We start from the raw sequence: 27,011 nt of genomic DNA on the forward strand, positions 1-27,011 counted from the left end.
GTCCTTCTCAGCTAAGGAGTCCTGCTCTGCCCCCTTGGGAATAATGGAGCTCCAGGGCCCACTCTCCCTGCAGAGAGGCAGTCAGGAGCCAGCGATTGGGGTGAAACAATAAAGGCTTTGTGAAGGTTCTGGAGCCTTCACAATAGCTTCCTCCCTCTGTGTGCTGTTTTAGCTGCTTCCAGTGACTTGCTCCCAGTAATAAGTAGTACAGTTCTTTCAAAGGACCTATGCATCTCTTCCTAGGGCCAGTGAGGGAGAGGAAATCTTAGCACTGGCTAAGCTCTCTGCAACACTGTCACATTTTCTCCTCATAACAGCCCACCAGGTAGGTACTAACATTTCTCCCATTTTATAGATAATTACGAGAAAGAAAGTTACTTGTCCAGTCAGACCACTGCATCCAGACTCCCCTCCTGCCTGGACATGGCCCATGCTCTCTAGGATCTTTCCTTTCCCCTCAATGGCCATCAGCAAGCTCTTGGGGCCCCAGTTCCCAAAGCTCTGCTCCCAGCACTACCCTGGACCTATACCCCTTCTGTTCCCAGCCCTTCCCTGGAGCCATGCCCTCTTCTGTTCCCAGTCCTTACCTAGAGCCACACCTCCTTTTCTCCTCTGTGGATCATTGGTTTTAAGGGTGATTTTAGACCAAGCATTTGTAATACTGTTATGGTTTGGTCCCCAACCCAACCTTGTCCCAGGTCCTGTTGTCCCCTACTCATGGGGTCCCCTCACCCACCTGTCACTCCAGGAGCCATTCCACTCCACCTGGCCCCAGGGGTTCCGCAGCCGCACCAGCTTCACTTTCTCACCCTTGTACAGGGCCTTGGGCAAAGAGGAAAAGCTCTCTTGCTCTGGAACCTTTCTGAAGGGGGTGAGGGGTCTTCTGTCTTGCCCTGAGGGTTGGGGTGGGAGTGGGGAGAGGATCCCATACAGGGAGTGGTCCTGCTTGGTCAAGGAGACTAATTACAAGTTTGCTGTGAAATGGCAGAACCTTAGCACGAGCTTACAGGAGTCAGGCTTGGCCATCACCTTGCCATCTTCTAAGAAGTGATTTTCACAGTGAACAACTGGCCATTTAGAAATTTGGGTGGATTGGGTGGAGGAGGCAAGGTATACAATGTAGGGCTCTGCTGGGAGTTAGGTGTCTCTTCGTGAATTATTAATAGAAAAAAACGTCCCTGCTGGCTGAAGAATGACAGAAAATGTCCCCTCTAAGTAGATCAATCAGAAAAAGGGGCCCCTTCCTCCTGTCTGCAGCATGGGCTGCTGTGGACAACTGCCTGTCTCTGCCCATCCCTATGACCAGGGCACAACTGCCCAACTGTGCGCAAGGGGCCTGACAAACTCCCTGTCTCTGTTGTGACCCAGTTAAGGCCAGATGTGTCAGTGGGAGCAAAACATCATTACTGACCATGAAAAATAAGAAACACAAAAGCCCATGAAATTAACTTCATAAAACCAAAGTGATTTCTATTTGTTCTTTGGAAATGTTGGGGCAATTGTTATCTTTAGCACTAAAAAGAAACATAAACTGAGCACTGTCTTGTGGCAAGATCCACCTACAAGTCCCAGTAGTCTCCTCCAACCCCAGGCACTCAGCCTGAGTACCTGATTGGAGGCAAATTCTGCAGATGTGAAAGGGCGCAGAAAGCCAAGTCCTGACTTCAGGAGGTTCCCCCAAGTAGCCCCTCAAGTCCTAACCCTTCATACCCCACCAGGCTCACCTCCTCCAGCCCAGTGACTGAGTAGGCATGGCCTTTGACCAGCCCACAGGCCATTCTTGTCTCATACTGAACTGGAACAATCGTCTGTGGAGTGAAAACCAGACAGCCTGTCAGGGCTTGTTTCCTGAGACAAAGTTCACACTGGTTCACATCCTGGGTTCAGTGAGGACAAGCACTCCTCCATGCCCTGGAAGCATGCCTCCTAGCCATGAGAAGACCCTCACTAGCCCTTTAAGAGAGCCAAGAATATGCAGCCCAGACAAGGTGTTTCCGTCAAGCTGGTCCCTTGAACATTGGAGAACAATGTGGAGGCTGGGGCCACGAGGTGAGTGAGAGTGTGCCTGGCCCTCCTTTCTGGATCTCTTGGGTCTTTCAAAGGAAGAAGTGGGGGTGGATGGAGGCTGCCTTGGGTCAGGCTCCCCTTCCCTGAGCCCACCCAGGGTTGACTATTCCTGGAAGAGAAAGGGATTGAGAAGAGGGGTTAGATGAAACATGGAGGTCTAACCTTTTATCTTTATATCCCCTCACCTTCTCCACCCACCCTAGAACATATTCAAGAAATTAAAAGTAGACTTCCTTAGTGGTCCAGTGGTTAGGACTCCATACCTGCAATGCAGGGGGTGCGGGTTTGATCCTTGATTGGGGAACGAAGATCCCATGTGCCATGTGATGTGGCCAAAAATTTTAAAAAAGAAAGAAATTAAAAGTTCCTGCACCCAGGCAGAGAATTCCAAGGCAGCCAGAGGAGAGTCCTGCTCAGACATGACTGAGCCTCAAGGAGCAGGGAAGTCTCTTCCATCTGAGATTTGTGGCCACAAGAGATCCTTGGCAGAAGGGTAGGAGGGCCAAAACCCAGTGAGCCCTAGATGGATCTCTGTGGCTTCACTCTGCCTGGTGATATGACAGCTTTAAGAGGTAGCCTGGAGCCCTTTTCAAAGTGAGGGGTATATGAGGAGCCAAGGCTTTTGGCATCTCAAACTCCTCCAGATTTCAGTCTCTAGAGGACCCAGACCATGTGAATAGAAAGGGAGGAGGGCAGGAGGTTCATAAATCTCTCAGTTTTGGACCAGGGAAACCACTTGAAGTGACTCTGTGGCATTACATATGCATTCCCAGCTATTCCACTACTGGCCATCTGTCCAAAGAAAAGTGTCCTGGATGGACACAAAGATGTATCTAATAGGATGTTAGCTGTAACATTTAAAAACTACAGCCAAAACAGAAAAAGAAAATATTTAAATTCCCAATAATAAGTTATGGGGTAAAAAAACTACAATTTGTTTGGAGTCCAACTACAATGTTGGACTATTGTACAGCCACAAAAAATGTTATAGAAGACACACTAAGAATGTGATTCTTGTTGATACATTAGGTATATAAAGCTAACTGAAAAAGAAGCTTGCTGCAAAGAGGTACATACAGTATGACTGCATTTTTAAAATAAAAATTTAGATTAGGTGTATGCACAGAAAAATCCTAGTAGGACATATGCCAAAAGTTATTATCCTCAGATAGGGAAGAAATAGGTTCATTTTTCCTCTGCTTTACTGTATAGTATGTATTACTTCCAAAACTACTAGAATATAAGCTCTGGGTGGGGGGTGGAGGGGAGTGTGTGGAGAATGCTCATTCCTTAGAATTCTAAACAAATGGGAGAGAATTTTCTTTGTTAGAAGAGTGCCTAGTAGGAGCTCAGTAAATAAGTGTCAAATACATAAATGAATGAACTAGAAGGAGAGAAATACTTTACAAATAAATGAAATCTCTCTCATAAATATTTATGCCTGTTAATTCATTATCAGAGAAACTGCCTAGACCATGGAGTATGAAGGAACCCCTTCCCCTTCCCCACCAGAGATTCCCTCCAGAAGCTGTCTCCCCTCTCCGTTCCTCAGGAGCCTTGGAGCAAGCAAGAGATTCCAACCCAGACCCCTGGAAGGCCCCAGGAGGAGCCCACATGGGCAGTGCCGGCTGCTGAGGAAGGTCTGACACCACACAACACACCCGGGCCATACAGGTGGGAGGAGTACACACCCGAGTTGGTCTGTCATCTGAGCATCCCTCAGGGATGAGGTCTGAGTCCCTGAGCCGCGAGTTATCCATATTCCTCACCATCCGTTCAATCAACTCCCCCATTTTCAGCCCAGAAGGAGAGGTTCCATAGGTCATGTTTGTGCCATCCTGAGGCCCAACAGGGAGGGCAGGGGACAGTCCAGGAGAGGGAGAGAGAGTAAACAAAGGAGGGTGATAGAAAGGGAGGAGAGAGAAAGAAGGGAGGGGATAGACAAAGAAACAGAGGAGAGATAAGTAGAGCATGAATGGAGAAAAGATGGAGAACAGTGATGCAGAAAGAAAACGTTTGTCCATGGGTGCTTCATCTTCCCAAGCTTTCCCATCTACTGGGTGTACTAGGAGAGGAAGGAACAGGAATTCAGCTTGGGCCCCTTCCTCACAAAGAGAGATAACCAAGACTGTTAGAATACATTGACTAACCCCCAGGGAAGGTGCATCTCCTGGCCAGTCTGCCATCCCCTTGCCCTTGGCTCTGGTCTCAGTTCATACCACTTTGTTGAGAGGTGGACTGCAGGCTGAGCTTCTCCCAGATTACAACACAAAGCCTGTGTCCCACGTGCGAGATATGATCAAAGCTCAGTGACTGAGAGGCTTTCTTAGGGAACTGGTAGGTTCGGGTCCATAGCCCAGTGTGTGGCCAGCTTACTAGGGGCATGCTGGAACTGAGAAACACCAGCCCTGGAGGCCTCAGTTCAGTTCAGTTCAGTTCAGTTGCTCAGTCATGTCTGACTCTTTGCGACCCCATGAATCGCAGCACGCCAGGCCTCCTTGTCCATCACCAACTCCTGGAGTTCACTCAGACTCACGTCCATCGAGTCAGTGGTCCAGTAGCATATTGGGCACCTACTGACCTGGGGAATTCCTCTTTCAGTATCCTATCATTTTGTCTTTCCATATAGTTCATGGGGTTCTCAAGGCAAGAATACTGAAGTGGTTTGCCATTCCCTTCTCCAGTGGACCACATTGTGTCAGACCTCTCCACCATGCCCACCCATCTTGGATGGCCCCACAGGGCATGGCTTAGTTTCGTTGAGTTAGACAAGGCTGTAGTCCTAGTGTGATTAGATTGACTAGTTTTCTGTGATTATGGTTTCAGTGTGTCTGCCCTCTTGCAACACCTACCATCTTAAGGTAAGAGAAACCCTGGAGGCCTATTTCCACCTAAATTCTAGGATCTTTATTGAAAACCTCCAGAAACTTCTCCCTTGAGAAGTCCCCAGTTTTCAAAGTTGAGAGCTACTTTTCTGCTTCCTAAAACAGAACGTTCACCCCATCCCAGAGGAAAGCCCTGTGCTGCTGTTCACTGGGTAAGTCTTCCCAGTAGCTGGCAGCTCCCTGTCCTGCACCCCACACCCCAGACTTACATCAATGGAGCAGCCCATGAGGGAACCCCTCTCGATGGCTTTCTTCATGATCTTGTACATGTCTCTGGGAGCATCCTTGATTTCAAAAAACTCTGTCACTCCTCCCGTGAAGTCCTCCATGGCCTCTGTAGTGTTCCCACCTTTCAGGGCTTCATACGAACCATGGAGCCTGAGAGATAGGATGAAGACTAGTCTGGGGTCACAGGGTTCCAGGAAACATGACCCTGGTACCCCTGGCTCCAGGACTTTACTCTTGGGTCCTGTGATGCTACCTTATCCAAATTCTCCAACAACTCTGTAAGCTTTTGAACAGATACTATGATTCCCTTTCTTCACAATGGAGAGACTGAGCCCCAGAGGCTGTGTGACCAGCTAAGGCCACAGAGAGGAGAAACACTGGGACTGGAACCTGCTATTCCCACTTCCTGATAGTTCTCTTTCCACTATACTCGGAATCTGAAGTAGGGCTCCATTAAAGCCATTAGTAGCTGGAGTGGAGCTTCTGAGAGGCAACATGGCTTTTATTCATATATTCTTAGCTCCAGTGTTATGCAGCAGCCTGGATGGGAGGGGAGTTTGAGGGGAAATGGATACATGTATACATATGGCTGAGTCCCTTCACTGTTCACCTGAAACTATCACAACATTGTTAATCAGCTATACCCCAATGCAAAATAAAAAATTATATATATATATATACATACAAATATGTATATATAGTGAGCTCATGAGGTTGAGCCAACCAAGGCTCTGGGATTTGAGTTCCAGAGAAATAATACTGGGATCCAGGATCTGTAGTGCCACCAAGAAGGGAGGATTAAAGAGCTCACTATGGAAACTAGAGATTTCCTATCCCCATCTTACTTAGCATAAGCCTTCTCCAGCAGAGCACTCCAGAACTCATTGCGATGGTTGGATTTGGTGAAAACCAGTTGATTGTTGTAAGTTGGCAGGCAGTCATCAATAACCACATCCACCCAGTCTCCATAGCGCCAGAACTGCACAGAAGCATCAAGCACAGGGCCATCCTCAGATTACCAGCGGGAAATGCGTCCCTACCCCACATTCCTCTTGTTCACACTATTCTGGGTTTAGAGAGGGCGAATCTTTCTTTAAGTGGACTGTGACCTCTTTGAGGGCAGGAAGTATGTTACAAACCATTATGCTTCTTCCACACAGTCCAGCTCAGTACAGGGGATGGTAGGTACTCCATGTGTATCTGAGGGCTTGAGATTTTCCTTCTGCTCTGTAGGTCTGGGGACAGCCTAGGTATCAGTACTTTTAGTTATCTCAGCTGATCCTCATCTGCAGTCAGGGCTGAGAAGCACTGGTCTAGGAGAAGGTGACGTATAATTTATGTACTTCTTGATGACAAATAAGGTAGGAATTGTTGTTGAAGAAGAAGGATTGACATGGAAATGGAAGGTGACCCAGAATATACTCTGGTTAAACCAGGAACACTGTCCAGTAATCCCAATTCTAGATGATGTTCTTGAACCGATTGGTTTTAACCCAAGAAAGCCAAAAGTAGTTTAATTTCCTTCTAATGACATTTACTCTCCTATGAACAAGAACGCAAAAATCTGTGTGGTCTTTGTGTTTATGATCCTTTTGGTTTCAGACCTTTTAAATACCCAAGGGGAGTGAGCAGCTTGATGGCATAGGGAAAAAATAAGACTCAGGACCCCGCTGCCCTGTTCACACTGGGATGGCAGCAGGAGTCTGATCCTAAACCTGCAGAGAAGACCCTTTCTGAGGCCTTCCATCCTGGGATACAAGATCAACTGATGATCTGGGTCAGTCCAGGACATTGGGAGCCTTCAGGGCTGTTCAGAAGCCTCAGAACACCCGTAGATACAGGTGCCCACATAAGAAGCTCATTTCGGTTCTGGGTCAGCATGAGGTTTGGCTCTTTGCTAGGACAATTTGGATCCAGAAAGTTTCCAGTGTCTGAACTTATTCTGAAACCAAAAGACTCATTGCTGGGCCAAGCCAGAAGCCTGGTCCCCAGATTAACCAGACTTTTCTTCCAGAGCCCGGAAGGGGTGAATGCTAGAGTGGGTATAGACTTGTGTTGGCATTTCTTTTGCGGCCTAAAGGGCCCTCTGGATTCCCAGTGCCAGTGTCTTAGGGATTTACTTGAGAAGGGCTTCTGGTTATCACACAGAAGCCTGACAGCTGGAAGGGTAAAAATAGACCAACAGGCCAGCAAACAGGATATCCTCTAACATTTCTGGGGCCTAACGGAAGGTGTAGGGGTTTGAGGGTAGGAAGAAATAAACAACTACTTCCTCACAGGCTTGAGGCCTGAAGGGGGTCACTGCCCACAGCCATAGCTGGCTGGGTGGGTGGGAATCTTTCCTGGAGCCACTGGGAAGTCAAGCCCTGGATACTTGGTAGGTGGACGGCCCACTGGCCCTCTTAACTACAGTCCCTTGACCTCACCTGGAAGTGAAAAATCCCCGCGTAGTTTTCAGTGAAACTCTGATCATGGGGTATGACCCGGAAAAGCAGACGCTCGTTCAAGGTCAGGCAAGCGATGGCTGCAAGAAACCAGCAGTCCCCTGCAGGCAAACACGTGGCACAGGTCACAGGAGGGCCCACACCTCCAGGGAAGAAGGAGACCCCATCCCCATCAGCTGCTCTGCTTTCTGGAGAAGGGCGTACACTTGACTCTCACTGTCCTGCTTCCAGATCTGACCTTACAGAGGTATCAGCCAAGGAAAGGAGTGTGACCGCAGTCCCTGGACTATGCCATCAACAGGGTAACTTACTCCCTCGTGATTGCTTTCCTGAAGGCTATAGGCAATTCCTCTGTCTGCAATATAAGCTCAGACCTCCATCTGGACCTCAGTGGAAACTGAGTAGTGGGGGTCATAATTGGGTCATTCTTTCTAACACCTGTAGGGAAGCTGCCTGCCCTGCACCGTTGCAATGTGACTGCAGGATCTGAGCATCTGAGAGCCATCAGACCAGCCCATTAGTACTGTAAGGAAAGCTGGTTAGTATTTGGAGGTGGCACTTTGCCCTGTTTGTGTGTGTGTGTGTGTGTGTGAATGCCCCAGTGGCAGGCCAGGAACACCAACAGAACACAGGCTAGGTTATGCAAGGCCTTTGTTGTGCTGTGTGGGATGTCATGGCATTTCTGAGTCTGCAGAGGGGAGGCTGAGAGCCTCCACAGGCCTCCTCCCACCACCACTACCACCCTCCCCACTTCCCACCTCCCAAGCAGCCAGCCTTTCTGAAACAGCGTGTCGGTTGGAAGGCCCAGGTTATTAGCTGGCCAGGGCTCTGCAGGCAGCCTTCCTTCAAGTGCAGGAAGTCAGATATTCAAACCCTCTTCAGCCTCTCCTTCCGGGACCAAATTAGCTAAATTCCTTTCATTTGGCCTTGAGTGCCCCTTTTCCCTCAAGTTCTAAACTGTGTCTGTTGATATTTGTTTCCTCCAACTTTACTTCACAGCACTTTTCTGCAGTTCACACTAAAGACAACACCTTCCAAATAAGAGGCTGAGATAAAGGAAGCAGCCAAGCTAATTAACCAGACAGAAAATTGGATGCTCATCCACATGGTAGGCGTTGCCTTTGTTGAAAAGCTTGTTTAAAACGGAGCTATTCTGGGGCAGTTTAAACAAGAGTTCGAGTTATGAAAGCACTTTTTGTGAGCATATCGATTCTGCATGCCCAAGGGACATGCATGGCAGACAATTTCAGAGCTGCTTTCTAAGAAAGCTTGTTGTTGTTTAGTCTCTAAGTCATGTCTGACTCCTCGTGACCCCATGGACTTAGCCTGCCAGGCTCCTCTGTCCATGGGATTTTACCAGAAAAGAACACTGGAGTGGGGACCCCACTGCTCCACTGTGGGGACTCCTGGAGAAGGGATTTCCTTCTCCAGGGAGTCTTTCTGACCCAGGGATCAAACTCCTGTCTCCTGCATTAGCAGGCTAATTCTTAACCACTGAGTCACCAGGGAAGCCCTTTAAGGAAGGTGGGTCCTGCTAGAAACAGGGCTTTTGTCTTGCTGAGTGGGGTGTGTGAGTGTCCTGGAGACTCTGGAGAGGAGGCGACCTCCTGTTGTGACACAAGGTAAAGAGCTGGTGAGAAAGGTGGGAGGGACAGAAATTAAATGAAGTAATCACCAACACAGAGCTGAATGAGTTTAAATAATGTTATCAAAACTACCTCCCCCAAATTCATTACAAGTAAAACCAGATTACTGTCCCTTTACTTACTATAAAAGGATCATACCTCTTAATCACACCTTGATTGTTTGGCTAAATAGGACCAGAGGAACTTTCCTACCTAGATCTCCTTGGCAGATGTCAGTTCTATTGGCTCCACCAATGATAAATCGGGGATTCTCACAAATTTCCTGTGAAGCAAAAAGGAAATAATACTAGTAGCTATTATTTACTGAGGTTCATATGCAGTACTGGCATCACATATCAGGAGTTTTACACACGCCACTCACTTAAGCCTCAGAAATGCCCATGAACTGGATACTATCATTCTTATTTTTCAGATGAGAACACCAAGACTCAGAGAGGTTAAGAATTTGCCCAAGGACACACAGCTAGCAGGCAGGAGGAGCCAGGTGCGTGGCTCCTTTTCTCACTGTCCCACATTGATCCCTCACAGTGATATACTGTCTGAGTAAGGGACCACCTTGAGAGTTAGGACAGTGTCACTACCGTCTCAGCTTTGACCAAGGGACAGTACAAAACACAGCTCTTGTTTGTTTGTTTTCTAAGCCAGGAAAAGAGGTGCAGGAGGGAAAGTAAGGATCTTTTTCCCCAAGGTGTAGTAACATAGATATTTAGTATCAGCATGTGTCCCAAGGGCCACAGGACTTGAGAGCTGGGGAGAGCCAAGAATAAATTTGACATGAGCCTCGAAGGCCTCCCAGTCTGTTGGCAGGTATGCTTCTTTAATAAAGCTAACCCAACGTGACACCCTGGTCGGAGCAGTTTTCAAATCCAGGCACTACCAGTTATATGCATCCCAACAGAGGCCAACAGGGGGTGCTCTTGTGTTTGTTTGGATGTGTCATGCTTTGTATTTTAACTTTTGAAATAATAATAGATTCTGTGTTTTGGTTTTAACTTTGTCCTTCACCGCTTCAAGAAGCCTTGCTATCTTGGTGATATAGCCCTCTCTGTTTTTCTGTCTTCCCTAATACAGCAATCCGGGTGAGTGAGCTCAGTGAATGAATCTCCCTGAGCTCAAGGATCTATCTCACCTACTAGATGGAAAGTCGTGCATAGATCACAGCACACACACCACCCCCTTGAAGCTCTTATCAATGGAAGAACAAACCCCAAATAATAATTTTTTAAAAGGTTACCTATAGGGGAGGAAAGGATTAAGTGGTGAATATAGGGATGGAAGTAAAACTCCGAACATATCTGTTTTAAACTAATTTTGACTTAGGAACAATGTACATTTTATAGAACTAAAAACCAGATTGAAGAAAATGCAATTTTAAAAAGCAATCTGTAACTGTGAAAGAATAAAATTCTTATTTTAAGCTACCAAGTTTATGGTAATATATTATAGCAGCCATAGGAGCCTCATACAAATGGCAAAAAATACATGGGAAAATGCTCAACATCATTAATCATATGGGAAACACTACAATGTGATACTACTACACACCAAACAAAATGGTTAATACTTAAAAGAGTAATAAACTGGTATACTAATTTTAGTGGGAAAAAAAAGCAATCTGTAAAAGCTGAAAGCAAATTGAAGAAAAGGAACCTAACTGCTTATCAAATTGATGGCATGATCACATACATAAAATGAATTTTTTCAAGTGACTTGCAATGTAAAATGTTGGCTGTTTATTCCTTTGGGGATATATCCTAAGTTCAGTTCAGTTTAGTCGCTCAGTTGTGTCCAACTCTTTGTGATCACAGTTTTTTGTGATCCACACAGTCAAAGGCTTTGGCATAGTCAATAAAGCAGATGTTTTTCTGGAATTCTCTTGCTTATTTGATGATCCAACAGATGTTAACAATTTGATCTGTGGTTCCTCTGCCTTTTCTAAATCCAGCTTGAACATCTGGAAGTTCATAGTTCAGGTACTGTTAAAGCCTGGCTTGGAGAATTTTGAGCATTACTTTACTAGCATGTGAGATGAGTGCAATTGTGTGGTAGTTTGAGCATTCTTTGGCACTGCTTTTCTTTGGGACTGGAATGAAAACTGACCTTTTCCAGTCCTGTGGCCACTGCTGAGTTTTCCAAATTTGCTGGCATATTGAGTGCAGCACTTTCACAGCATCATCTTTTACAATTTGAAATAGCTCAACTGGAATTCCATCACCTCTACTAGCTTTGTTCATGGTGATGCTTCCTAAGGCCCACTTGACTTCACATTCCAGGATGTCTGGCTCTAGGTGAGTGATCACACCATTGAGATTATCTGGGACATAAAGATCTTTTTTGTATGTTCTGTGTATTCTTGTCACCTCTTCTTAGTATCTTCTGCTTCTGTTAGGTCCATACCATTTCTGTCCTTTATTGTGCCCATATTTGCATGAAATGTTCCTTGGTATTTCTAATTTTCTTGAAGAGATGTCTAGGTTTCCCCATTCTATTGTTTCCCTCTATTTCTTTTCATTGATCACTGAGGAAGGCTTTCTTCTCTCTTGCTATTCTTTGGAACTCTGCATTCAAATGGGTATATCTTTCCTTTTCTTGTTTGCCTTTTGCTTCTCTTCTTTTCACAGCTGTTTGTAAGGCCTCCTCAGGCAACCATTGTGCCTTTTTGCATTTCTTTTTCTTGGAGATGGTCTTGATCCCTGCCTCCTGTACAATGTCACGAACCTCCATCCATAGTTCTTCAGGCACTCTGTCTATCAGATCTAATCCCTTGAATCTATTTCTCACTTCCACTCTATAATCATAAGAGATTTGATTTAGGTCATACCTGAATGGTATAGTGGTTTTCCCTCCTTTTTTTCAATTCAAGTCTGAATTTGGGAATAAGGAGTTCCAAATTGGGAAAGGAGTACATCAAGCCTGTATATTGTCACCCTGCTTATTTAACTTATATGCAAAGTACATCATGAGAAATGCTAGGTTGGATGAAGCACAAACTGGAATCAAGATTGCTGGGAGAAATATCAATAATCTCAGATATGCAGATGACACCACCCTTAGAACTAAAGAGCCTCTTGGTGAAAGTGAAAGAGGAGAGTGAAAAAGTTGGCTTAAAACTCAACATTCAGAAAACTAAAATCATGGCATCTGCTCCCATCTGCTGCTGCTGCTGCTAAGTCACTTCAGTCATGTCTGACTCTATGTGACCCCATAGACAGCAGCCCACCAGGCTCCACTGTCTCTGCGATTCTCCAGGCAAGAACACTGGACTGGGTTGCCATTTCCTTCTCCAATGCAGGAAAGTGAAAAGTGAAAGTGAAGTCGCTCAGTCATGTCCGACTCCTAGCGACCCAATGGACTGCAGCCTACCAGGCTCCTCCATCCATGGGATTTTCCAGGCAAGAGTACTGGAGTGGGGTGCCATTGCCTTCTCCATTGCCTTCTCATCTGGTCCCATCACTTCATAGCAAATAGATGGGGAAACAATGGAAACAGTGACAGACTTTATTTTCTTGGGCTCCAAAATCACTGCAGATGGTGACTGCAGCCATGAAATTAAAAGATACTTGCTCCTTGGAAGAAAGCTATGACCAACCTAGACAGCATACTAAAAAGCAGAGTCATTACTTTGCTGACAAAAGTCCATCTAGTCAAAGCTATGGTTTTTCCAGTAGTCATGTATGGATGTGAGAGTTGGACTATAAAGAAAGCTGAGGGCAGAAGAATTGATGCTTTTGAACTGTGGTGTTGGAGAAGACTCTTGAGAGTCCCTTGGACTGCAAGGAGATCCAACCAGTCCATCCTAACGGAAATCAGTCCTGAGTATTCATTGGAAGGACTGATGCTGAAGCTGAAACTCCAATACTTTGGCCACCTCATGCGAAGAGCTGACTCTTTTGAAAAGACCGTGATGCTGGGAAAGATTGAGGGCAGTAGGACAAGGGGACGACAGAGGATGAGATGGTTGGATGGCATCACCGACTCAATGGACATGAGTTTGAGTAAACTCCTGGAGCCAGTGATGGACAGGGAGGCCCAGCATGCTGCAGTCCATGGGGTCGCCAAGAGTTGGACACAACTGAACGATTGAACTGAACTGAACTTTGTGATCCCATGGACTGCAGCACACCAGGCTTCCCCATCCATCACCAACTCCCAGAGCTTGCTCAAACTCATCCATTGAGTCAGTGATGCCATCCAACCATCTCATCCTCTGTTGTTCCCTCCTCCTGCCTTCAATCTTTCCCAGCATCAGAGTCTTTTCAAATGAGTCAGCTCTTTGCATCAGGTGGCCAAAGTATCGGAGTTTCAGCATCAGTCCTTCCAATGAATATTCAGGACTGATTTCCTTTAGGGTGGACAGGTTGGATCTCCTTGCAGTCCAAGGGACTCTCAAGAGTCTTCTCCAACACCACAGTGCAAAAGCAGCAATTCTTTGGTGCTCAGCTTTCTTTATAGTCCAACTCCCACATCCATACATGACTACTGGAAAAATCATAGCTTTGACTAGATGGACCTTTGTCAGCAAAGTAATGACTCTGCTTTTTAATATGCTGTCTAGGTTGGTCATAGTTTTTCTTCCAAGAAGCAAGCATCTCTTAATTGTATGGCTGCAGTCACCATCTGCAGTGATATTGGAACCCAAGAAAATAACTTCTGTCACTGTTTCCATTGTTTCCCCATCTATATGCCATAAAGTGATCAGACCAGATGCTATGACCTTAGGTTTTTGAATCTTGAGTTTTAAGCCAGTTTTTTCACTCTTCTCCTTTACCTTCATCAAGTGGCTCTTTAGTTCCTCTTTGCTTTCTGCAATAAGGGTGGTATCATCTGTATATCTGAGGTTATTCATATTTCTTCCAGCAATCTTGATTCCAGCTTGTGCTTCATCCAGCCTGGCATTTCGTATGATATACTCTGCATACAAGTTGAATAAGCAGGTGACAATATAGGGCCTTGATGTACTCCTTTTCCAATTTGGAACCAGTCCATTGTTCCATGTCCAGTTCTAACTGTTGCTTTTTGACCTGCACAAAGATTTCTCAGGAGGGAGGTAAGGTGTTCTGGTATCTCATGTCTTTAAGAATGTTCCACAGTTTTTTGTGATCCATACAATCAAAGGCTAAACCTTACATCTTAAGGTCAAACCCCAAACCATAATGAAATGTGAACCATAATAAATAAAAATAATATTGTTACTACTTCAAAATGTTCACATGTAGGATAAAGTAAATAATGTACATCAATGTCATTAGGAACTAGGATATTTTTAGTGTAAAAGAGAATATGCAGGGGGCCTCCCTGCTGGCTCAGTGGTGAAGAATCCACCTGCCAATGCAGGAGACGTGGGTTTGAACCCTGGTCTGGGAAGATCCCACATGCTCTCAGTGTAACTAAGACCTTGAGACACAACTATTGAACCCTTGCTCTGGAGCCAGTGTTCCACAACAAGAAAAGCTGCTGCAATGAGAAGCCGTGCACAACTAGAGAGTAGCCTCTGTTTGCTGCAACTAGAGAAAGGCCCTCATAGCAACGGAGACCCAGCACAGCCAAAAGTAAGCAAGCTTCAAAGAGAGATTTCATTTAAAAAGAAAATATGTAAAATTATAAACATGAATAACTTCAGGAAAAACCCAGCAATGTTAAAGTTGATTTGGATATTTAAGCATAACTCATGATTCATTTCTGTCTCTCTAAAAAAATTTTCTATTTCCCAGCACTAAAACAAAACAAAACATAAAAACTAGAAGCAGTAAAAATGTAGTGAAGAGAACATCAACTACCAGAATGTGGTCTTTAAAAACCGTTTTTCCCTAATAAAATATAAAACTCTCATTATTTCAAATAAGACTCTTTCCTCTTAAAAAGCAAAGAAATTAAGGTATAGTGAACATGTTATTTTTGTCTCCCCAGTATTTTGCATCCTTGTAATATGTTCCCCCTTCTCCTGGTATTATTCCTCAGTTTTCAGCTGGAGAGCAACCCTACTATCAGCACTTGTTCTGGTGGGCTTCCCCCTTCCCCCAGCTACACACAGCTGTTAGGGCAACTAGACTGAAGGTGGTTGGATGACCACCAGGAATGGGCAGATGACCAAGTCTAGGCCAAGAGATATGGGCCAAGTCTTTTGTAGTAACTATTGAGAAAGAAACACATTCTCCTCCAGGAGTTACTAAGCTGGAGAATGTCAGCCTGAAGCTGCTTGTGGCCATTTCTGCCCCTTTGTGAAGGTAACCTGCCTGAGAGTAAAGACAACTCAGAAGAAGCAGATGGAGGAGTGGGTGGAGAGGGCAGAGGTGATAAACAGACAGACAGATAATATTAGGAAGTGTGTCTTGATGTGGTTTGAGGCCTGGATTCAGTGTGTCTAAACCCAATCATCACCTTTGAAAATTCAGCTACAGAACATTTTTGGTTTAAGTTAGAGTTGGGCCTCTGTTACTTGCCAACTGAGACACTTGACTACTGAGTGTCCTGCCCCTCTTATAAGGGAATATATTATACAGTGACTCAAATAATGGAAGTGTGGCTACATTTTTTAGCTGTCACAGGGGTAGCTTTCTCTCCTTGGGTCTACAGGTTCAGAAGCCTTGTCCACCCATCTGCCACCAATTCCAGGGCTGACAACTTGGAAAGGCAGCAGCAGCTGCACTGCTTTCTCTCCCGTCTGCTTCAGGTATTTGAACGGAGTTGCGTTTTTTGCAATGGTAGAGATTCCCCAATATGCTACATTTACCTTCAATACTACCTCAGCTAAATTCACCAGACACTAATTGGACTTCTGAGTATGTACAGGGCTGGGAGATTGAAGGATATAATAAAAAGAGGAAATCATCCCTGCCTGCCCTCTGGGAAACCCCCAGCCTAGAGACCCTCAACTGTGTGTCCTCATGAGAGATGTCTGTTTGGTGAGGGTCAGTTAGCAAGCTTGTTGAGGATTAATTCATAGAATAGCTAGATTTGCCTAGATACCCTCCTCACTGCCTACTTTTCTGGAGGGTCTGAGACCTGTTTGTGTTGGTTAATATAAACAAAGGGTAAATCATGCTGGCTCTGTCACTTTAGCTTGGGGACCTAAGGCTTCTGGTCACTCGTTTGGCTATAATTTGGTATGAGACTGGATCTGTCAGTGATGGAGCCACAGCAATTAGCAGCAGGTAACCATTTCCTCCATTTTTGAGTGCTGTGGTTTGCACAGTGTCTCCAAACATTTTTTATTGTATACCTCCATCATAAGAGCACTTCCCTGGTGGCTTCGATGGTAAAGAATCTGCCTGCAATGCAGGAGACCCAGGTTGGATCCCTGGGTTAGGTAGATCCCCTGGAGAAGGGCATGGCTACTCACTCCAGTATTCTTGCCTGGAGAATCGTGTGGACAGAAGAGCCTGGCGGGCTACGGTCCATGGGGTTGCAAAGAGTCAGACACAACTGAGCGACTAACACTTTCACTTTCTTTCCATCATTAAAATGTTCTGAACACACAACTCTACAAAAGTATTTTTATTAGTTTAAAATTATCTGTGTGTATTATCCTAACATATAATGTGCATTATAACATAAATAAAAACATACATTTAAAAGGGTGGGCTAATAGGGGACTTCTGGTTTCAGCTCCAACATGTCAAGAGCTTGGAAGTCATCCCTCCCTTCCTTACCACAGGAAAAAGCCAACACCTGAAAACCAGTGACTTTGCTTGGACCCATCAGAGAATTGAGGTTAGAGGTCAACTACATTGAAATAAAGATGCAAGTGAAACCAGAGAGTTATAGCCAAGATCTGTTTATCTGGGGCAGAAGCTGCCTCAGCCACAAACTGGGAGAAACACTGAAATGGTAACCTTGATGAATTTCTGGAAGCTGAGTGAGGACTAGCACAGAGTGAGAAACTTCTGGAGGCCACAGTCTTTAGAAGAACCCGCCTCCCCCATACTTTCATGGTTTCTACCTCCAAAAATTCCACTAAGTTCTTATGAAAATTCAAGAAAGATCCTCCTACTGGGGAAAAGGCTTTTCCTGTCTTACCTATGTTGGCGGAAGTATATTTCTTTCTCACCAAAGAAGGGAAAAAAGCTATACCAGTGGAAAAACGTGTGAAGATCACAGCCCAGAGAGACAGGCCCATTAAAAGGCAGGGCTTTAATCATTAGATTATAGAACACTTCCCCTTCTCCACTGTATTACCACATCAACAGGGCTCCAGTGAAATAACAGTGACTTACAGCTGAAAGAGCTGCAAGATGTAAGCTCTGATAAGTACTTAGGAAAGCCCAAAGTCAAGAGAGGAGACAAACCAAGGATATTAAAGGAATCTGAAGCATCTGACATCTACAGCTATAAGAAACAACCATAGCACAACCAGTTTCTAGCCAGCCTAACATAAATCCTCATGCCAGGGCTTTTCTAGTGGTCCAGTGATTAAGACTGCATTCCCAATGCTTGGAGGATGGGTTTGATCCCTGGCCAGGGAATTTCTGCACACCGCTATGGTGCGGCCAAAAAAAATCCACCTCATGCCAAAGGATTATTTATCTCCGTTCTTATTACCCAAAACAATGTCTACTTTCAGCCAAAAACTACAAGAGATGTCAAAAGGCAGGTAAAAGCAGTCTGAAAAGGTAAAGCAAACATCAGAACTAGATTCAGATATGACATAGATGTTGGAATTACCAAGTAGAGGATTTAAAGTAATTATGACTAGTGTGTCAAAAGGTCTAATGGAAGAAGTAGATAGCATTCAAGAAAAGGTTGGTAATATAAGCAGAGCTATGGAAATCAAGAAAGATTCAAAAGGAAATGATAGAAATAAATAATATTACAACATATATTTGATGGATCCATCAGTAAATTAGACAAAGACAAAGAAAAAAATCAGCGAGATTGAAGATAAGACAATAGGAATTTCCTAAAGTGAAATGCAAAGAGAAGAATATAACAATAACAAAAAACAGAGCAGGACATCCAAGAATGGTGAGACATTCGAAATGTGCAACATATGCATAATTGGAATACTGGAGGGAAAAAAGAGCAGAGCAGAAGAAATATTTGAAGTAATAATGTAAGAACTTTCCAAAATTAATGACAGATAACCAAATCACAAATCCAGGAAGCTCAAGGAACATCAAGCAACATAAATGCTGGCAAGATAAAACATAACTACACTTAGGCATATCATATTCAAACTGCAGATAACCAAAGATAAAGAAAAGATCTTGAAAGAAGCCAAGAGCAGGGAAATACTCTAGAGGAAAAGAGGCAAGAATTATAGCAGACTTTTCTTCAGAAACCATGCAAGCAAGAAAGATCGGATTGAAATATTTAAATTGATAGAAAAAACCATCCACCTAGCATTCTATATGCAGAGCATTAATCTTTCAAAACTGAAGGACAGGGACTTCCCTGGTGGTCCAGCGGTTAAAAATTTGCCTTACAGTGCAGGGGATGTGGGTTTGATACTTGGCTGTGAAACTAAGATCACATTCCACAGGGAAACTAAACCTGTGTTCCATAGCTAGAGAGAAACCTGTGCACCACAACAAAGATTCCATGTGCCACGATTAAGACCTGATGCAGCCCAAAATAAGTGAATTTTTTTAAACCTGAAGGAGAAATAAAGGCTTTTCAGACAAAACCATAGGGAATTCATTTCCAGAAGACTTGCCTTGCAAGGAAGGTTAAAAGAAGCTCCTTCAGGAGAAGGAAAATTATTTAGAACAGAAACCTGGACCTATATAAAAAAAGGAAAAGCATCAGAGAAGGCATGCTGCTGCTGCTCCTGCTGCTGCTGCTAAGTCGCTTCAGTCGTGTCCGACTCTGTGCAACCCCATAGACGGCAGCCCACCAGGCTCCCCTGTCCCTGGGATTCTCCAGGCAAGAACACTGGAGTGGGTTGCCATTTCCTTCTCCAATGCATGAAAGTGAAATGTGAAAGTGAAGTCGCTCAGTTGTGTCTGACTCTTCGCAACCCCATGGACTGCAGCCTACCAGGCTCCTCTGTCCATGGGATTTTCCAGGCAAGAGTACTGGAGTGGGGTGCTGTTGCCTTCTCCGCAGAGAAGGCATAAATGAAGGTAAAATAAAGCTTTTATTTTTCTTATTCTTAATCTAAAGATAACTTTATTTAAAGTAATTCAAACAACAACATGTGGAGTACTTATAGCATATGGTAAGTGAAATCCGTGATAGTAATGTCTCGAGGGAAGGAAGGGAGAAATTGGGTATTTTCTATTATAAAGTACTAGATTGCATATATCGGAGAAGGCAATGGCACCCTACTCCAGTACTCTTGCCTGGAGAATCCCAGGGATGGGGGAGCCTGGGGGGCTGCTGTCTATGGGGTCGCACAGAGTTGAACGCAACTGAAGTGACTTAGCAGCAGCAGCAGCAGACTGCATATATGGACTTCCCCAGTGGCTCAGATGGTAAAGAACCAGCCTGCCATACAGGAGACCCAGGCTCAATCCTGTGTCAGGAAGATCTCCTAGAGAAGAGAATAGCTACCCACTCCAGTAGCTATTCTGGAGAATTCCATAGACAGGGGAGAATTCCATGGACAGGGGAGCCTGCTGGAGAATTCCATGGACAGGGGAGCCTGGTGGGCTACAGTCTATGGGGTCGCAAGGAGAATACACATTTCTGCTCTCAATATCACATGGAAGAGTCACTAAGACCACATTCTGGGTTATAAAACACACTTTGACAAATTTCAAAGAATATGAAACATACAAAGTATGTTTTCAGATGACAGTGGAATGAAAATAGAACGCAATAATAAAATAACTGAAAAACCCCAAATTATTTGGAAATTAAATGACACACTTCTAACTAACATACAAGTCAAAGAAGAAGTTCCAGGAGAAATTAGAAATTATTTTGAACTAAATAAAAATATAACATCAAAATTTGTGGAATGCAGTGAAACCAGGGCTCAGAGGGAAAGCTACAATATTAAATGTATATATTAGAAAAGAAGAAAGATCTGATACCAATACCAATATTCTACCTTAGGACACTAGAGAAAGGAAAAAATTTAAGCACAAAGCAAGTAGAAAAAAAAGAAATAATAAGAGCAGAATCAATGAAACTGAAAATAGCAAAACAATAGAAAGAATCAATAAAGCCAAAAACTGGTTCTTGAAAAGGTCAATAATATTAATAAACCTCTAGCCATGCTAACCAAGGGAAAAAAAGGGAAGACACAAATTACCAACATCAAAAATGAACAGATCACTACTACTGATCCCATGGACATTAAAAGGATAATAAAGGAATATTACAGATGACTCTATGACCACAGGAACTGGTAACTTAGATAAAACATACTAATTTCATGGAAGACACAAACTACCAAAACATGCACAAGGACAAATAGATTATCTGAATATGGCTGTACCTGTTAAAAAGTTTTGTTCAATGATTAATAACCCTCCAAAAGAGAAAGCACCAGATCCAGATAATTTTCTTGGTGAATTCTATCAAACATTCAAGGAAGAAATGATATCAATTCTCTACAATACCCCCCAGAAAAATAGAAGCAGAGAGAGCACTTCATAACTCGTTCTATGAGGCCAATATTACCCTAATACTCAAATCAGAAAATGACATTGCAAAGTAAAACTACAGACCAATCAATATCTCTTATGAAAATAAAACCAAATCCTCAAAAAAATTAGTAACTCAAAAATGACAAATTATAAATGAAATTATACACTACAGACAAGTGGGATTTATTCCAGGTATGCAAGATTTTCAACATTTGAAAATAAATTATCACAACAGGCTAAGAAGAAAAATCAATGATCATATCAATTGATACACAAAAACCATTTGACAAAATTCAATACCCATTCATGATAAAAACTCAGGAACAGAGGGCAATGTCCTCAAGTTGGTAAAGAAAATGTACTTTTTTTTAGAGACCTACAATTATCATCATATTTAATGTTGAGAAATGAGATGCTTTCTCCTTCAGATTAGGGACAAGACTCTCCTCTTACCACTCTTTTTTTTTTCTTTTTTAAAAAATTTATTTTTTTGATTCAAGGATAGTCGCTTTACAGAATTTTGTTTTCTGCCAAATATGAATCAGCCATAGTCCTCTTACCACTCTTACTCAACATCATATTGAAAATCCTAGCTAATACAATAAAACAAGAGAAGGAAATTTATAAAGATTGGAAAGGAAGAAATAAACTCCTCATTCACAGATGATGTAATTGTCTATCGAGAAAATCCTGAACAAATAACAAAAAGAAAAACACATTTCTGGAACTAATAAGGAAATATAGCACAGTTGAAGGATAGAAAGTTAGTATATAAAGTCATACACACACAAAGAGAAATATTTTGGTATGAGTCACCATGAACTCATGTTTCACTGATTATGAATACAGTCAGTTAAATACAGAAATACAGATACTTCTGGGATGAGCCCTAGGACTCTGCATTTTAAACTGGCATCCCAGGTGATTCTGACGCAGGTAGTCCAAAGACCATAGTTTGAGAAGCACAGAGTAGCTGAAAACAATTGAAACAAACAGGCTCTTCAGTTGCTGGGCTGTAAGGCATCCCTGAGCAAACTGCAGAGAAGGCAGTGGCGCCCCACTCCAGTACTCTTGCCTGGAAAATCCCATGGACAGAGGAGCCTGGTAGGCTGCAGTCCATAGGGTAGTGAAGAGTCGGACACGACTGAGCGACTTCACTTTCACTTTTCACTTTCCTGCATTGGAGAAGGAAATGGCAACCCACTCCAGTGTTCTTGCCTGGAGAATCCCAGGGACAGGGGAGCCTGGTGGGCTGCCGTCTATGGGGTTGCACAGAGTTGGACACGACTGAAGCAACTTAGCAGCAGCAACAGCAGCAGAGCAAACTGCTTTTCCCGGTAAGGAGTGTGGCAGGTCAGCACGGACCTTTTTATTTAAACAGAAGTGACATATCACTAATGAACCAGCCTTAGGCAAACAGTTAAGAAGACAAGTCTCCAGCCTCCTGCAGCCTCCTATTCCATAACTTTTCACCACCTTCCATGGAACTGCTTTTGTAACTGTGAGCCCTAATTCTGTTTACCACTCCACTTTCCCTCCCCAGAACACCTGCTCTCAAGAAGAGATGTGACAATGATTCCTTACTGTTTTACTATGACGTTAAGTCAGTGCATTAGCTCTCTCAAAAATATTTACAGTCTCAGGCATTTATAAAGTATTAAATAGTCTTTAGTTCAGGAACAGAAAACAACAGCTCCAGTTTCAGGAGGAAGCAGGAAAGTATTTAGGAGCAGGAGTACGTTAATAAGTCACTTGGTCAGATCCAGGATCTTTGGTCTCAGGCTCTGGACCACTTGGTCTCCTGTCCCCAGGAGCTGTCCTTACCAGAACAGCTACCCTGTCCCTCCTATCCCTACCTTTGGCCTTTTCCACGTGATGGCCTTCATCTTGGTTTTCTGGCTCAGCTCATGGGAGCCCAGGGATTGGATGCCTGCTGGGAACACACGGTCTTCAAAGAGGCACTTCTGAGCCAGGCACCGTTGTCTGAGAACAACAAAATCCTGCCCCTCATACTTGATGGGCTGTGTAGCAGTGCCCTCTCCGTTTCTCCTGTCCCTCTCACGGATCACACGGTCACAGAAGAATCCTGGCAGCAGGTAGGGCATGGTGACCGCTCAGGGAGTGGAGCTGGGCCTTTGCTGTGGCCTCTTTCCTGCTGCGCCCTCGGTCCAGGCCTAATCCTCCCGTGAATGGGCCGGAGCCTATATAGCTCCTCCACCCTCAGCAGCGCAATGCAAATGAACACAGCCCAGAGAAAGGCCGTGGTCAGAGTCAGCAGCTTTGGCTGGAGGCCCCTGAGCCCACGGTCAAGGGGCAACACCATGCCAGTCAGACAGGGAGCCGGCAAGGGGAGCAAGAGAGCCAGGGACAGCCCCAGGACAGGCCACAAGGCCTACAGACCTTCAGGCCACCTCCATCAGCCTTGCTGGGATTCTTTCTTTAAAAAGAGAAAATATAGTTACAGAGAGGCTTACTCTGCCTCAGCAAAAGGCATTCAGGCCTTTAACACTGGCGGCCAATGGGATATAGCATGGGGCCTTCGAAACATGCTGTATACACTAATCCTATACAAGCTGCTGAATGCATAGGAGGAATCTGCTCCGGGCCATTGTCTGAGGTTAATGAAGCCTTCATTCTCCTGATGTCCCTGCCCCATCCCCCCAAAGACCTTGACTGACCATTTCAGGACTCTAATCTATGAGAGGAACCTAGAAGGTAGGTAGCTTGACCTCGAATGAAAGTCCCTCTGAAAGTGGGTTCCAGTGGCTGTGAACCGACACACACTGTTCTGAGTTCAAGACCTTTGAGGCAGAGAATGTGGTGGACCCGGAAGGAGGATTAATGTGTATCAGAATTATATTCACAAGAAATCTCAGCTTTTTCCAAATTTCATCATGCTCAAATGGGCAGTTCGAGTGTGAGTACAAGGAGCTGGCCCGGGTAGAAACTCCATTCTAGCAGCCCGCCCATCAGGAGGATGCATCTCCCTGTCCATTTGTGCAGGCTCATCATCTTCGTCTACTATGTGTTTCTCAGTGTGTGGTCTTTGGACTACCTACATCAGAATCACCTGGGATGCCAGTTAAAAATGCAGATTCCCAGGGCTTACCCCAGACCTAAGGATTCAGATCCTCTTGGAAGGGTTCTATGTTCACTAGTGTTTGAAACTATGGCACTAGTTTTACAGGATACTATAATAGCTCAAAATAATTTTTAAAATTTATTATTTTTTTAAGTTTATTGTTATTACTTTTTATTTTTGCCCATGCTCAGCAGCATGTGGGAATCTTAATTCCCTGACCACGGATCAAAACTGTGCCTCCTGCAGTGTGGAAGCCTGAAGACCTAACCCTGAACTGCCGGGGAATTTCCTCAAAATACTTTTTGAGGTCAGTATTTTTTTTAAGAAATAATTTTATTTTTATTTGTTTTATACATGAATAAAGTTTTTTAAATTTAAATCTATTTATTTTAATTGGAGGCTAATTACTTTACAATATTGTATTGATTTTGCCATACATCAACATGAATCCGCCACGAGTGTACACGTGTTCTCAATCCTGAACCCCTCTCCCACCTCCCTCCCTGTACCATCCCTCGGGTCATCCCAGTGCACCCCCACGCATCCTGTATCCTGCATCAAACCTAGACTGGCGATTCATTTCTTATATGATATTATACATGTTTCAATGCCATTCTCCCAAATCATCCCACCCTCTCCCTCTCCCACAGAATCCAAAAGACTGTTCTATACATCTGTGTCTCTTTTGCTCTCTCGCATACAGGGTTATCGTTACCATCTTTCTAAATTCCATATAAATGCATTAGTATACTGTATTGGTGTTTTTCTTTCTGGCTTACTTCACTCTGTATAATCGGCTCCAGTTTCATCCACCTCATTAGAACTGATTCAAATGTATTCTTTTTAATGGCTGAGTAATACTCCATTGTGTATATGTACCACAGCTTTCTTATCCATTCATCTGCTGATGGACATCTAGGTTGCTTCCATGTCCTGGCTATTATAAACAGTGCTGTGATGAACATTGGGGTATACGTGCAAATGAATAAAGTTTTTAAAAAATCAAACAAAAGTTATCTAGAGGAAGAGCAGTCTCTTGCCCTGCAAATCCCTCACCTCAGAGGCAGCCAGTTTTAATTCTTTTAACTACTTTTTCTGGTATTTACCTCTATGTTTTAAAATAATATGCTTGTACTATTACTTTTTATTTACTATCTTTAGAAAGTATCAATAGAGTTCCTACTTGGGGGAATGAAGTTTAAGTTTCTCACATTATGCTCTGCTCATTGTCTTCCCAAAATAACATAATAAATTTTAGAGAAATTAAAAATCAGTATTTACTTTAGTATAATTGGGTAAATATTGTCCATTTAGGTAATTTCAAAATTCAGATTTGAATTGAAGAAAGTAGGGAAAACAACTAGACCATTCAGGTATGATATAAATCAAATCCCTTAGGATTATACAGTGGAAGTGACAAATAGACGCATAGGATTAGCTCTGATAGACAGAGTGCCTGAAGAACTATGAACGCAGGTTCCTAACATTGTACAGAAGGTGGTGATCAAAACCATCCCACAGGAAAAGAAATGCAAAAGGCAAAATGGTCTTCTGAGAAGAGAGAACATATAGCTGAGAAGAAAAAAGAAGTGAAAGGCAAAAGAGAACAGGAGAGATATACCCATCTGAATGCAAAGTTTCAAAAAATAGCAGGGAGAGAGAAAAATGCCTTCTTCAGTAAACAGTACAAAGAAATAGAGGGAAACGATAGGATGGGAAAGACTAGAGATCTCTTCAAGAAAATTAGAGATACCAAGGGAACATTTCATGCAAAGATAGGCACAATAAAGGACAGAAATGGCATGGATCTAACAGAAGCAGAAGATATTAAGAACAGGTGGCAAGAATACACAGAAGAACTATACAAAAAAGATCTTCATGACCCAGATAACCACGGTGGTGTGATCACTCACCTAGAGCCAGACATCCTGGAATGCAAAGTCATGTGGGCCTTAGAAGCATCACTACAGACAAAGGTGTCCATAGTGGATGCAACCTCAAATTAAAAGATGCTTGCTCCTTGGAAGAAAAGCTATGACCAACCTAGACAGCATATTAAAAAGCAGACACTACTTTGCTAACAAAGGTTTGTCTATTCAAAGCTATGGTTTTTCCAGTAGTCATGTGTGGATGTGAGATTTGGACCATAAAAGAAAGCTGAGCACCAAAGAACTGATGCTTCTGAAATGTAGTGTTGGAGAAGACCCTTGAGAGTCCCTTGGACTGCAAGGAGGTCAAACCAGTCAATCCTAAAGGAAATCAGCCCTGAATAGATTGGAAGGACTGATGCTGAAGTTGAAGCTCCAATACTTGGGTTACCTGATGTGAAGAACTGACTCCTTAGAAAAGACCCTGATGCTGGGTAAGATTGAAGGCAGGAGGAGAAGGGGACAACAGAGGATCAGATGGTTGGATGGCATCACTGACTCAATGGACATGAGTTTGAGCAAGCTCCAGGAATTGGTTCTGGACAGGGAAACCTGGTGTGCTGCAGTCCATGTTGTCCCCCAAAATTGGGCATGACTGAGCAACTAAACAGAAACAATAAAGATAACAAATGCTCAAGAACTACATGAGTTATGAACAATTCTCTTCCTTGTTCATATCAACAAAAGGTATCTTCTCATACATTTCTTGGCTATTTCTGTCTCTGTCCCTCCCATTTGCAGCATAATACTGCTGAGTTATTTCAGCTTATTCCTCCTATGATGTCTAGAGTCCTGTTGGCATTATGACTTCTGGGGAAAGCTGCTGTCTTATGGGATATGATGGGAAGCAGTCTTAAAAGTTATTTATAGGATTGTCACTTTCACTGAAACTCATGGCCCCCATCTGCACTCCAGGATGGCACTGTGATGACTGATTTTCTGCTTGGAGAGAGGGCTGACTCTCAATTGGGTACCTCATTTTGACTTTCAATTACCATCATCAGTACTTCTTGGTTCATTATGCTAAGCAAGTCATATACAGTATCTCATTTAATCCTTACCACAACTCTAAGAAAGCAGGAACTTTGATTTTCTTTTCACAGGTGAGGAAATCAAGCCCTGGGAAAGGTTAGTAACTTACTTGCCTGAGGTCACACTGGTAAGAGGTGGAGCTGGGATATGAATGCAATTTCCTTG

At 43.7% G+C, this 27,011-nt stretch overlaps 1 protein-coding gene across 7 annotated transcripts in view; it reads right to left on the reverse strand.

The window, feature by feature from the left end:
• CAPN3 (calpain 3) overlaps window positions 1-27,011 on the reverse strand; it is a 55,028-nt gene that overhangs the window by 18,204 nt on the left and 9,813 nt on the right. For 2 of the 7 annotated variants that reach the window (XM_068964920.1, XM_068964921.1), the window contains exons 2-8: window positions 9,463-9,532; window positions 7,607-7,725; window positions 6,026-6,159; window positions 5,162-5,330; window positions 3,759-3,905; window positions 1,725-1,808; window positions 737-822 (exon numbers count right to left, since the gene is read on the reverse strand). In XM_068964920.1, coding sequence (XP_068821021.1) covers window positions 737-822; window positions 1,725-1,808; window positions 3,759-3,905; window positions 5,162-5,330; window positions 6,026-6,159; window positions 7,607-7,725; window positions 9,463-9,532 — 809 coding nt within the window. Of the gene's footprint in view, window positions 1-736; window positions 823-1,724; window positions 1,809-3,758; window positions 3,906-5,161; window positions 5,331-6,025; window positions 6,160-7,606; window positions 7,726-9,462; window positions 9,533-22,660; window positions 22,910-27,011 lie in introns of those variants that run through there. The other 5 variants (XM_068964925.1, XM_068964926.1, XM_068964923.1 and 2 more) reach the window with 3 other exon arrangements.

Source organism: Capricornis sumatraensis, chromosome 2, assembly GCF_032405125.1.
Source record: "Capricornis sumatraensis isolate serow.1 chromosome 2, serow.2, whole genome shotgun sequence".
Taxonomy (NCBI): Eukaryota; Metazoa; Chordata; class Mammalia; order Artiodactyla; family Bovidae; genus Capricornis; species Capricornis sumatraensis.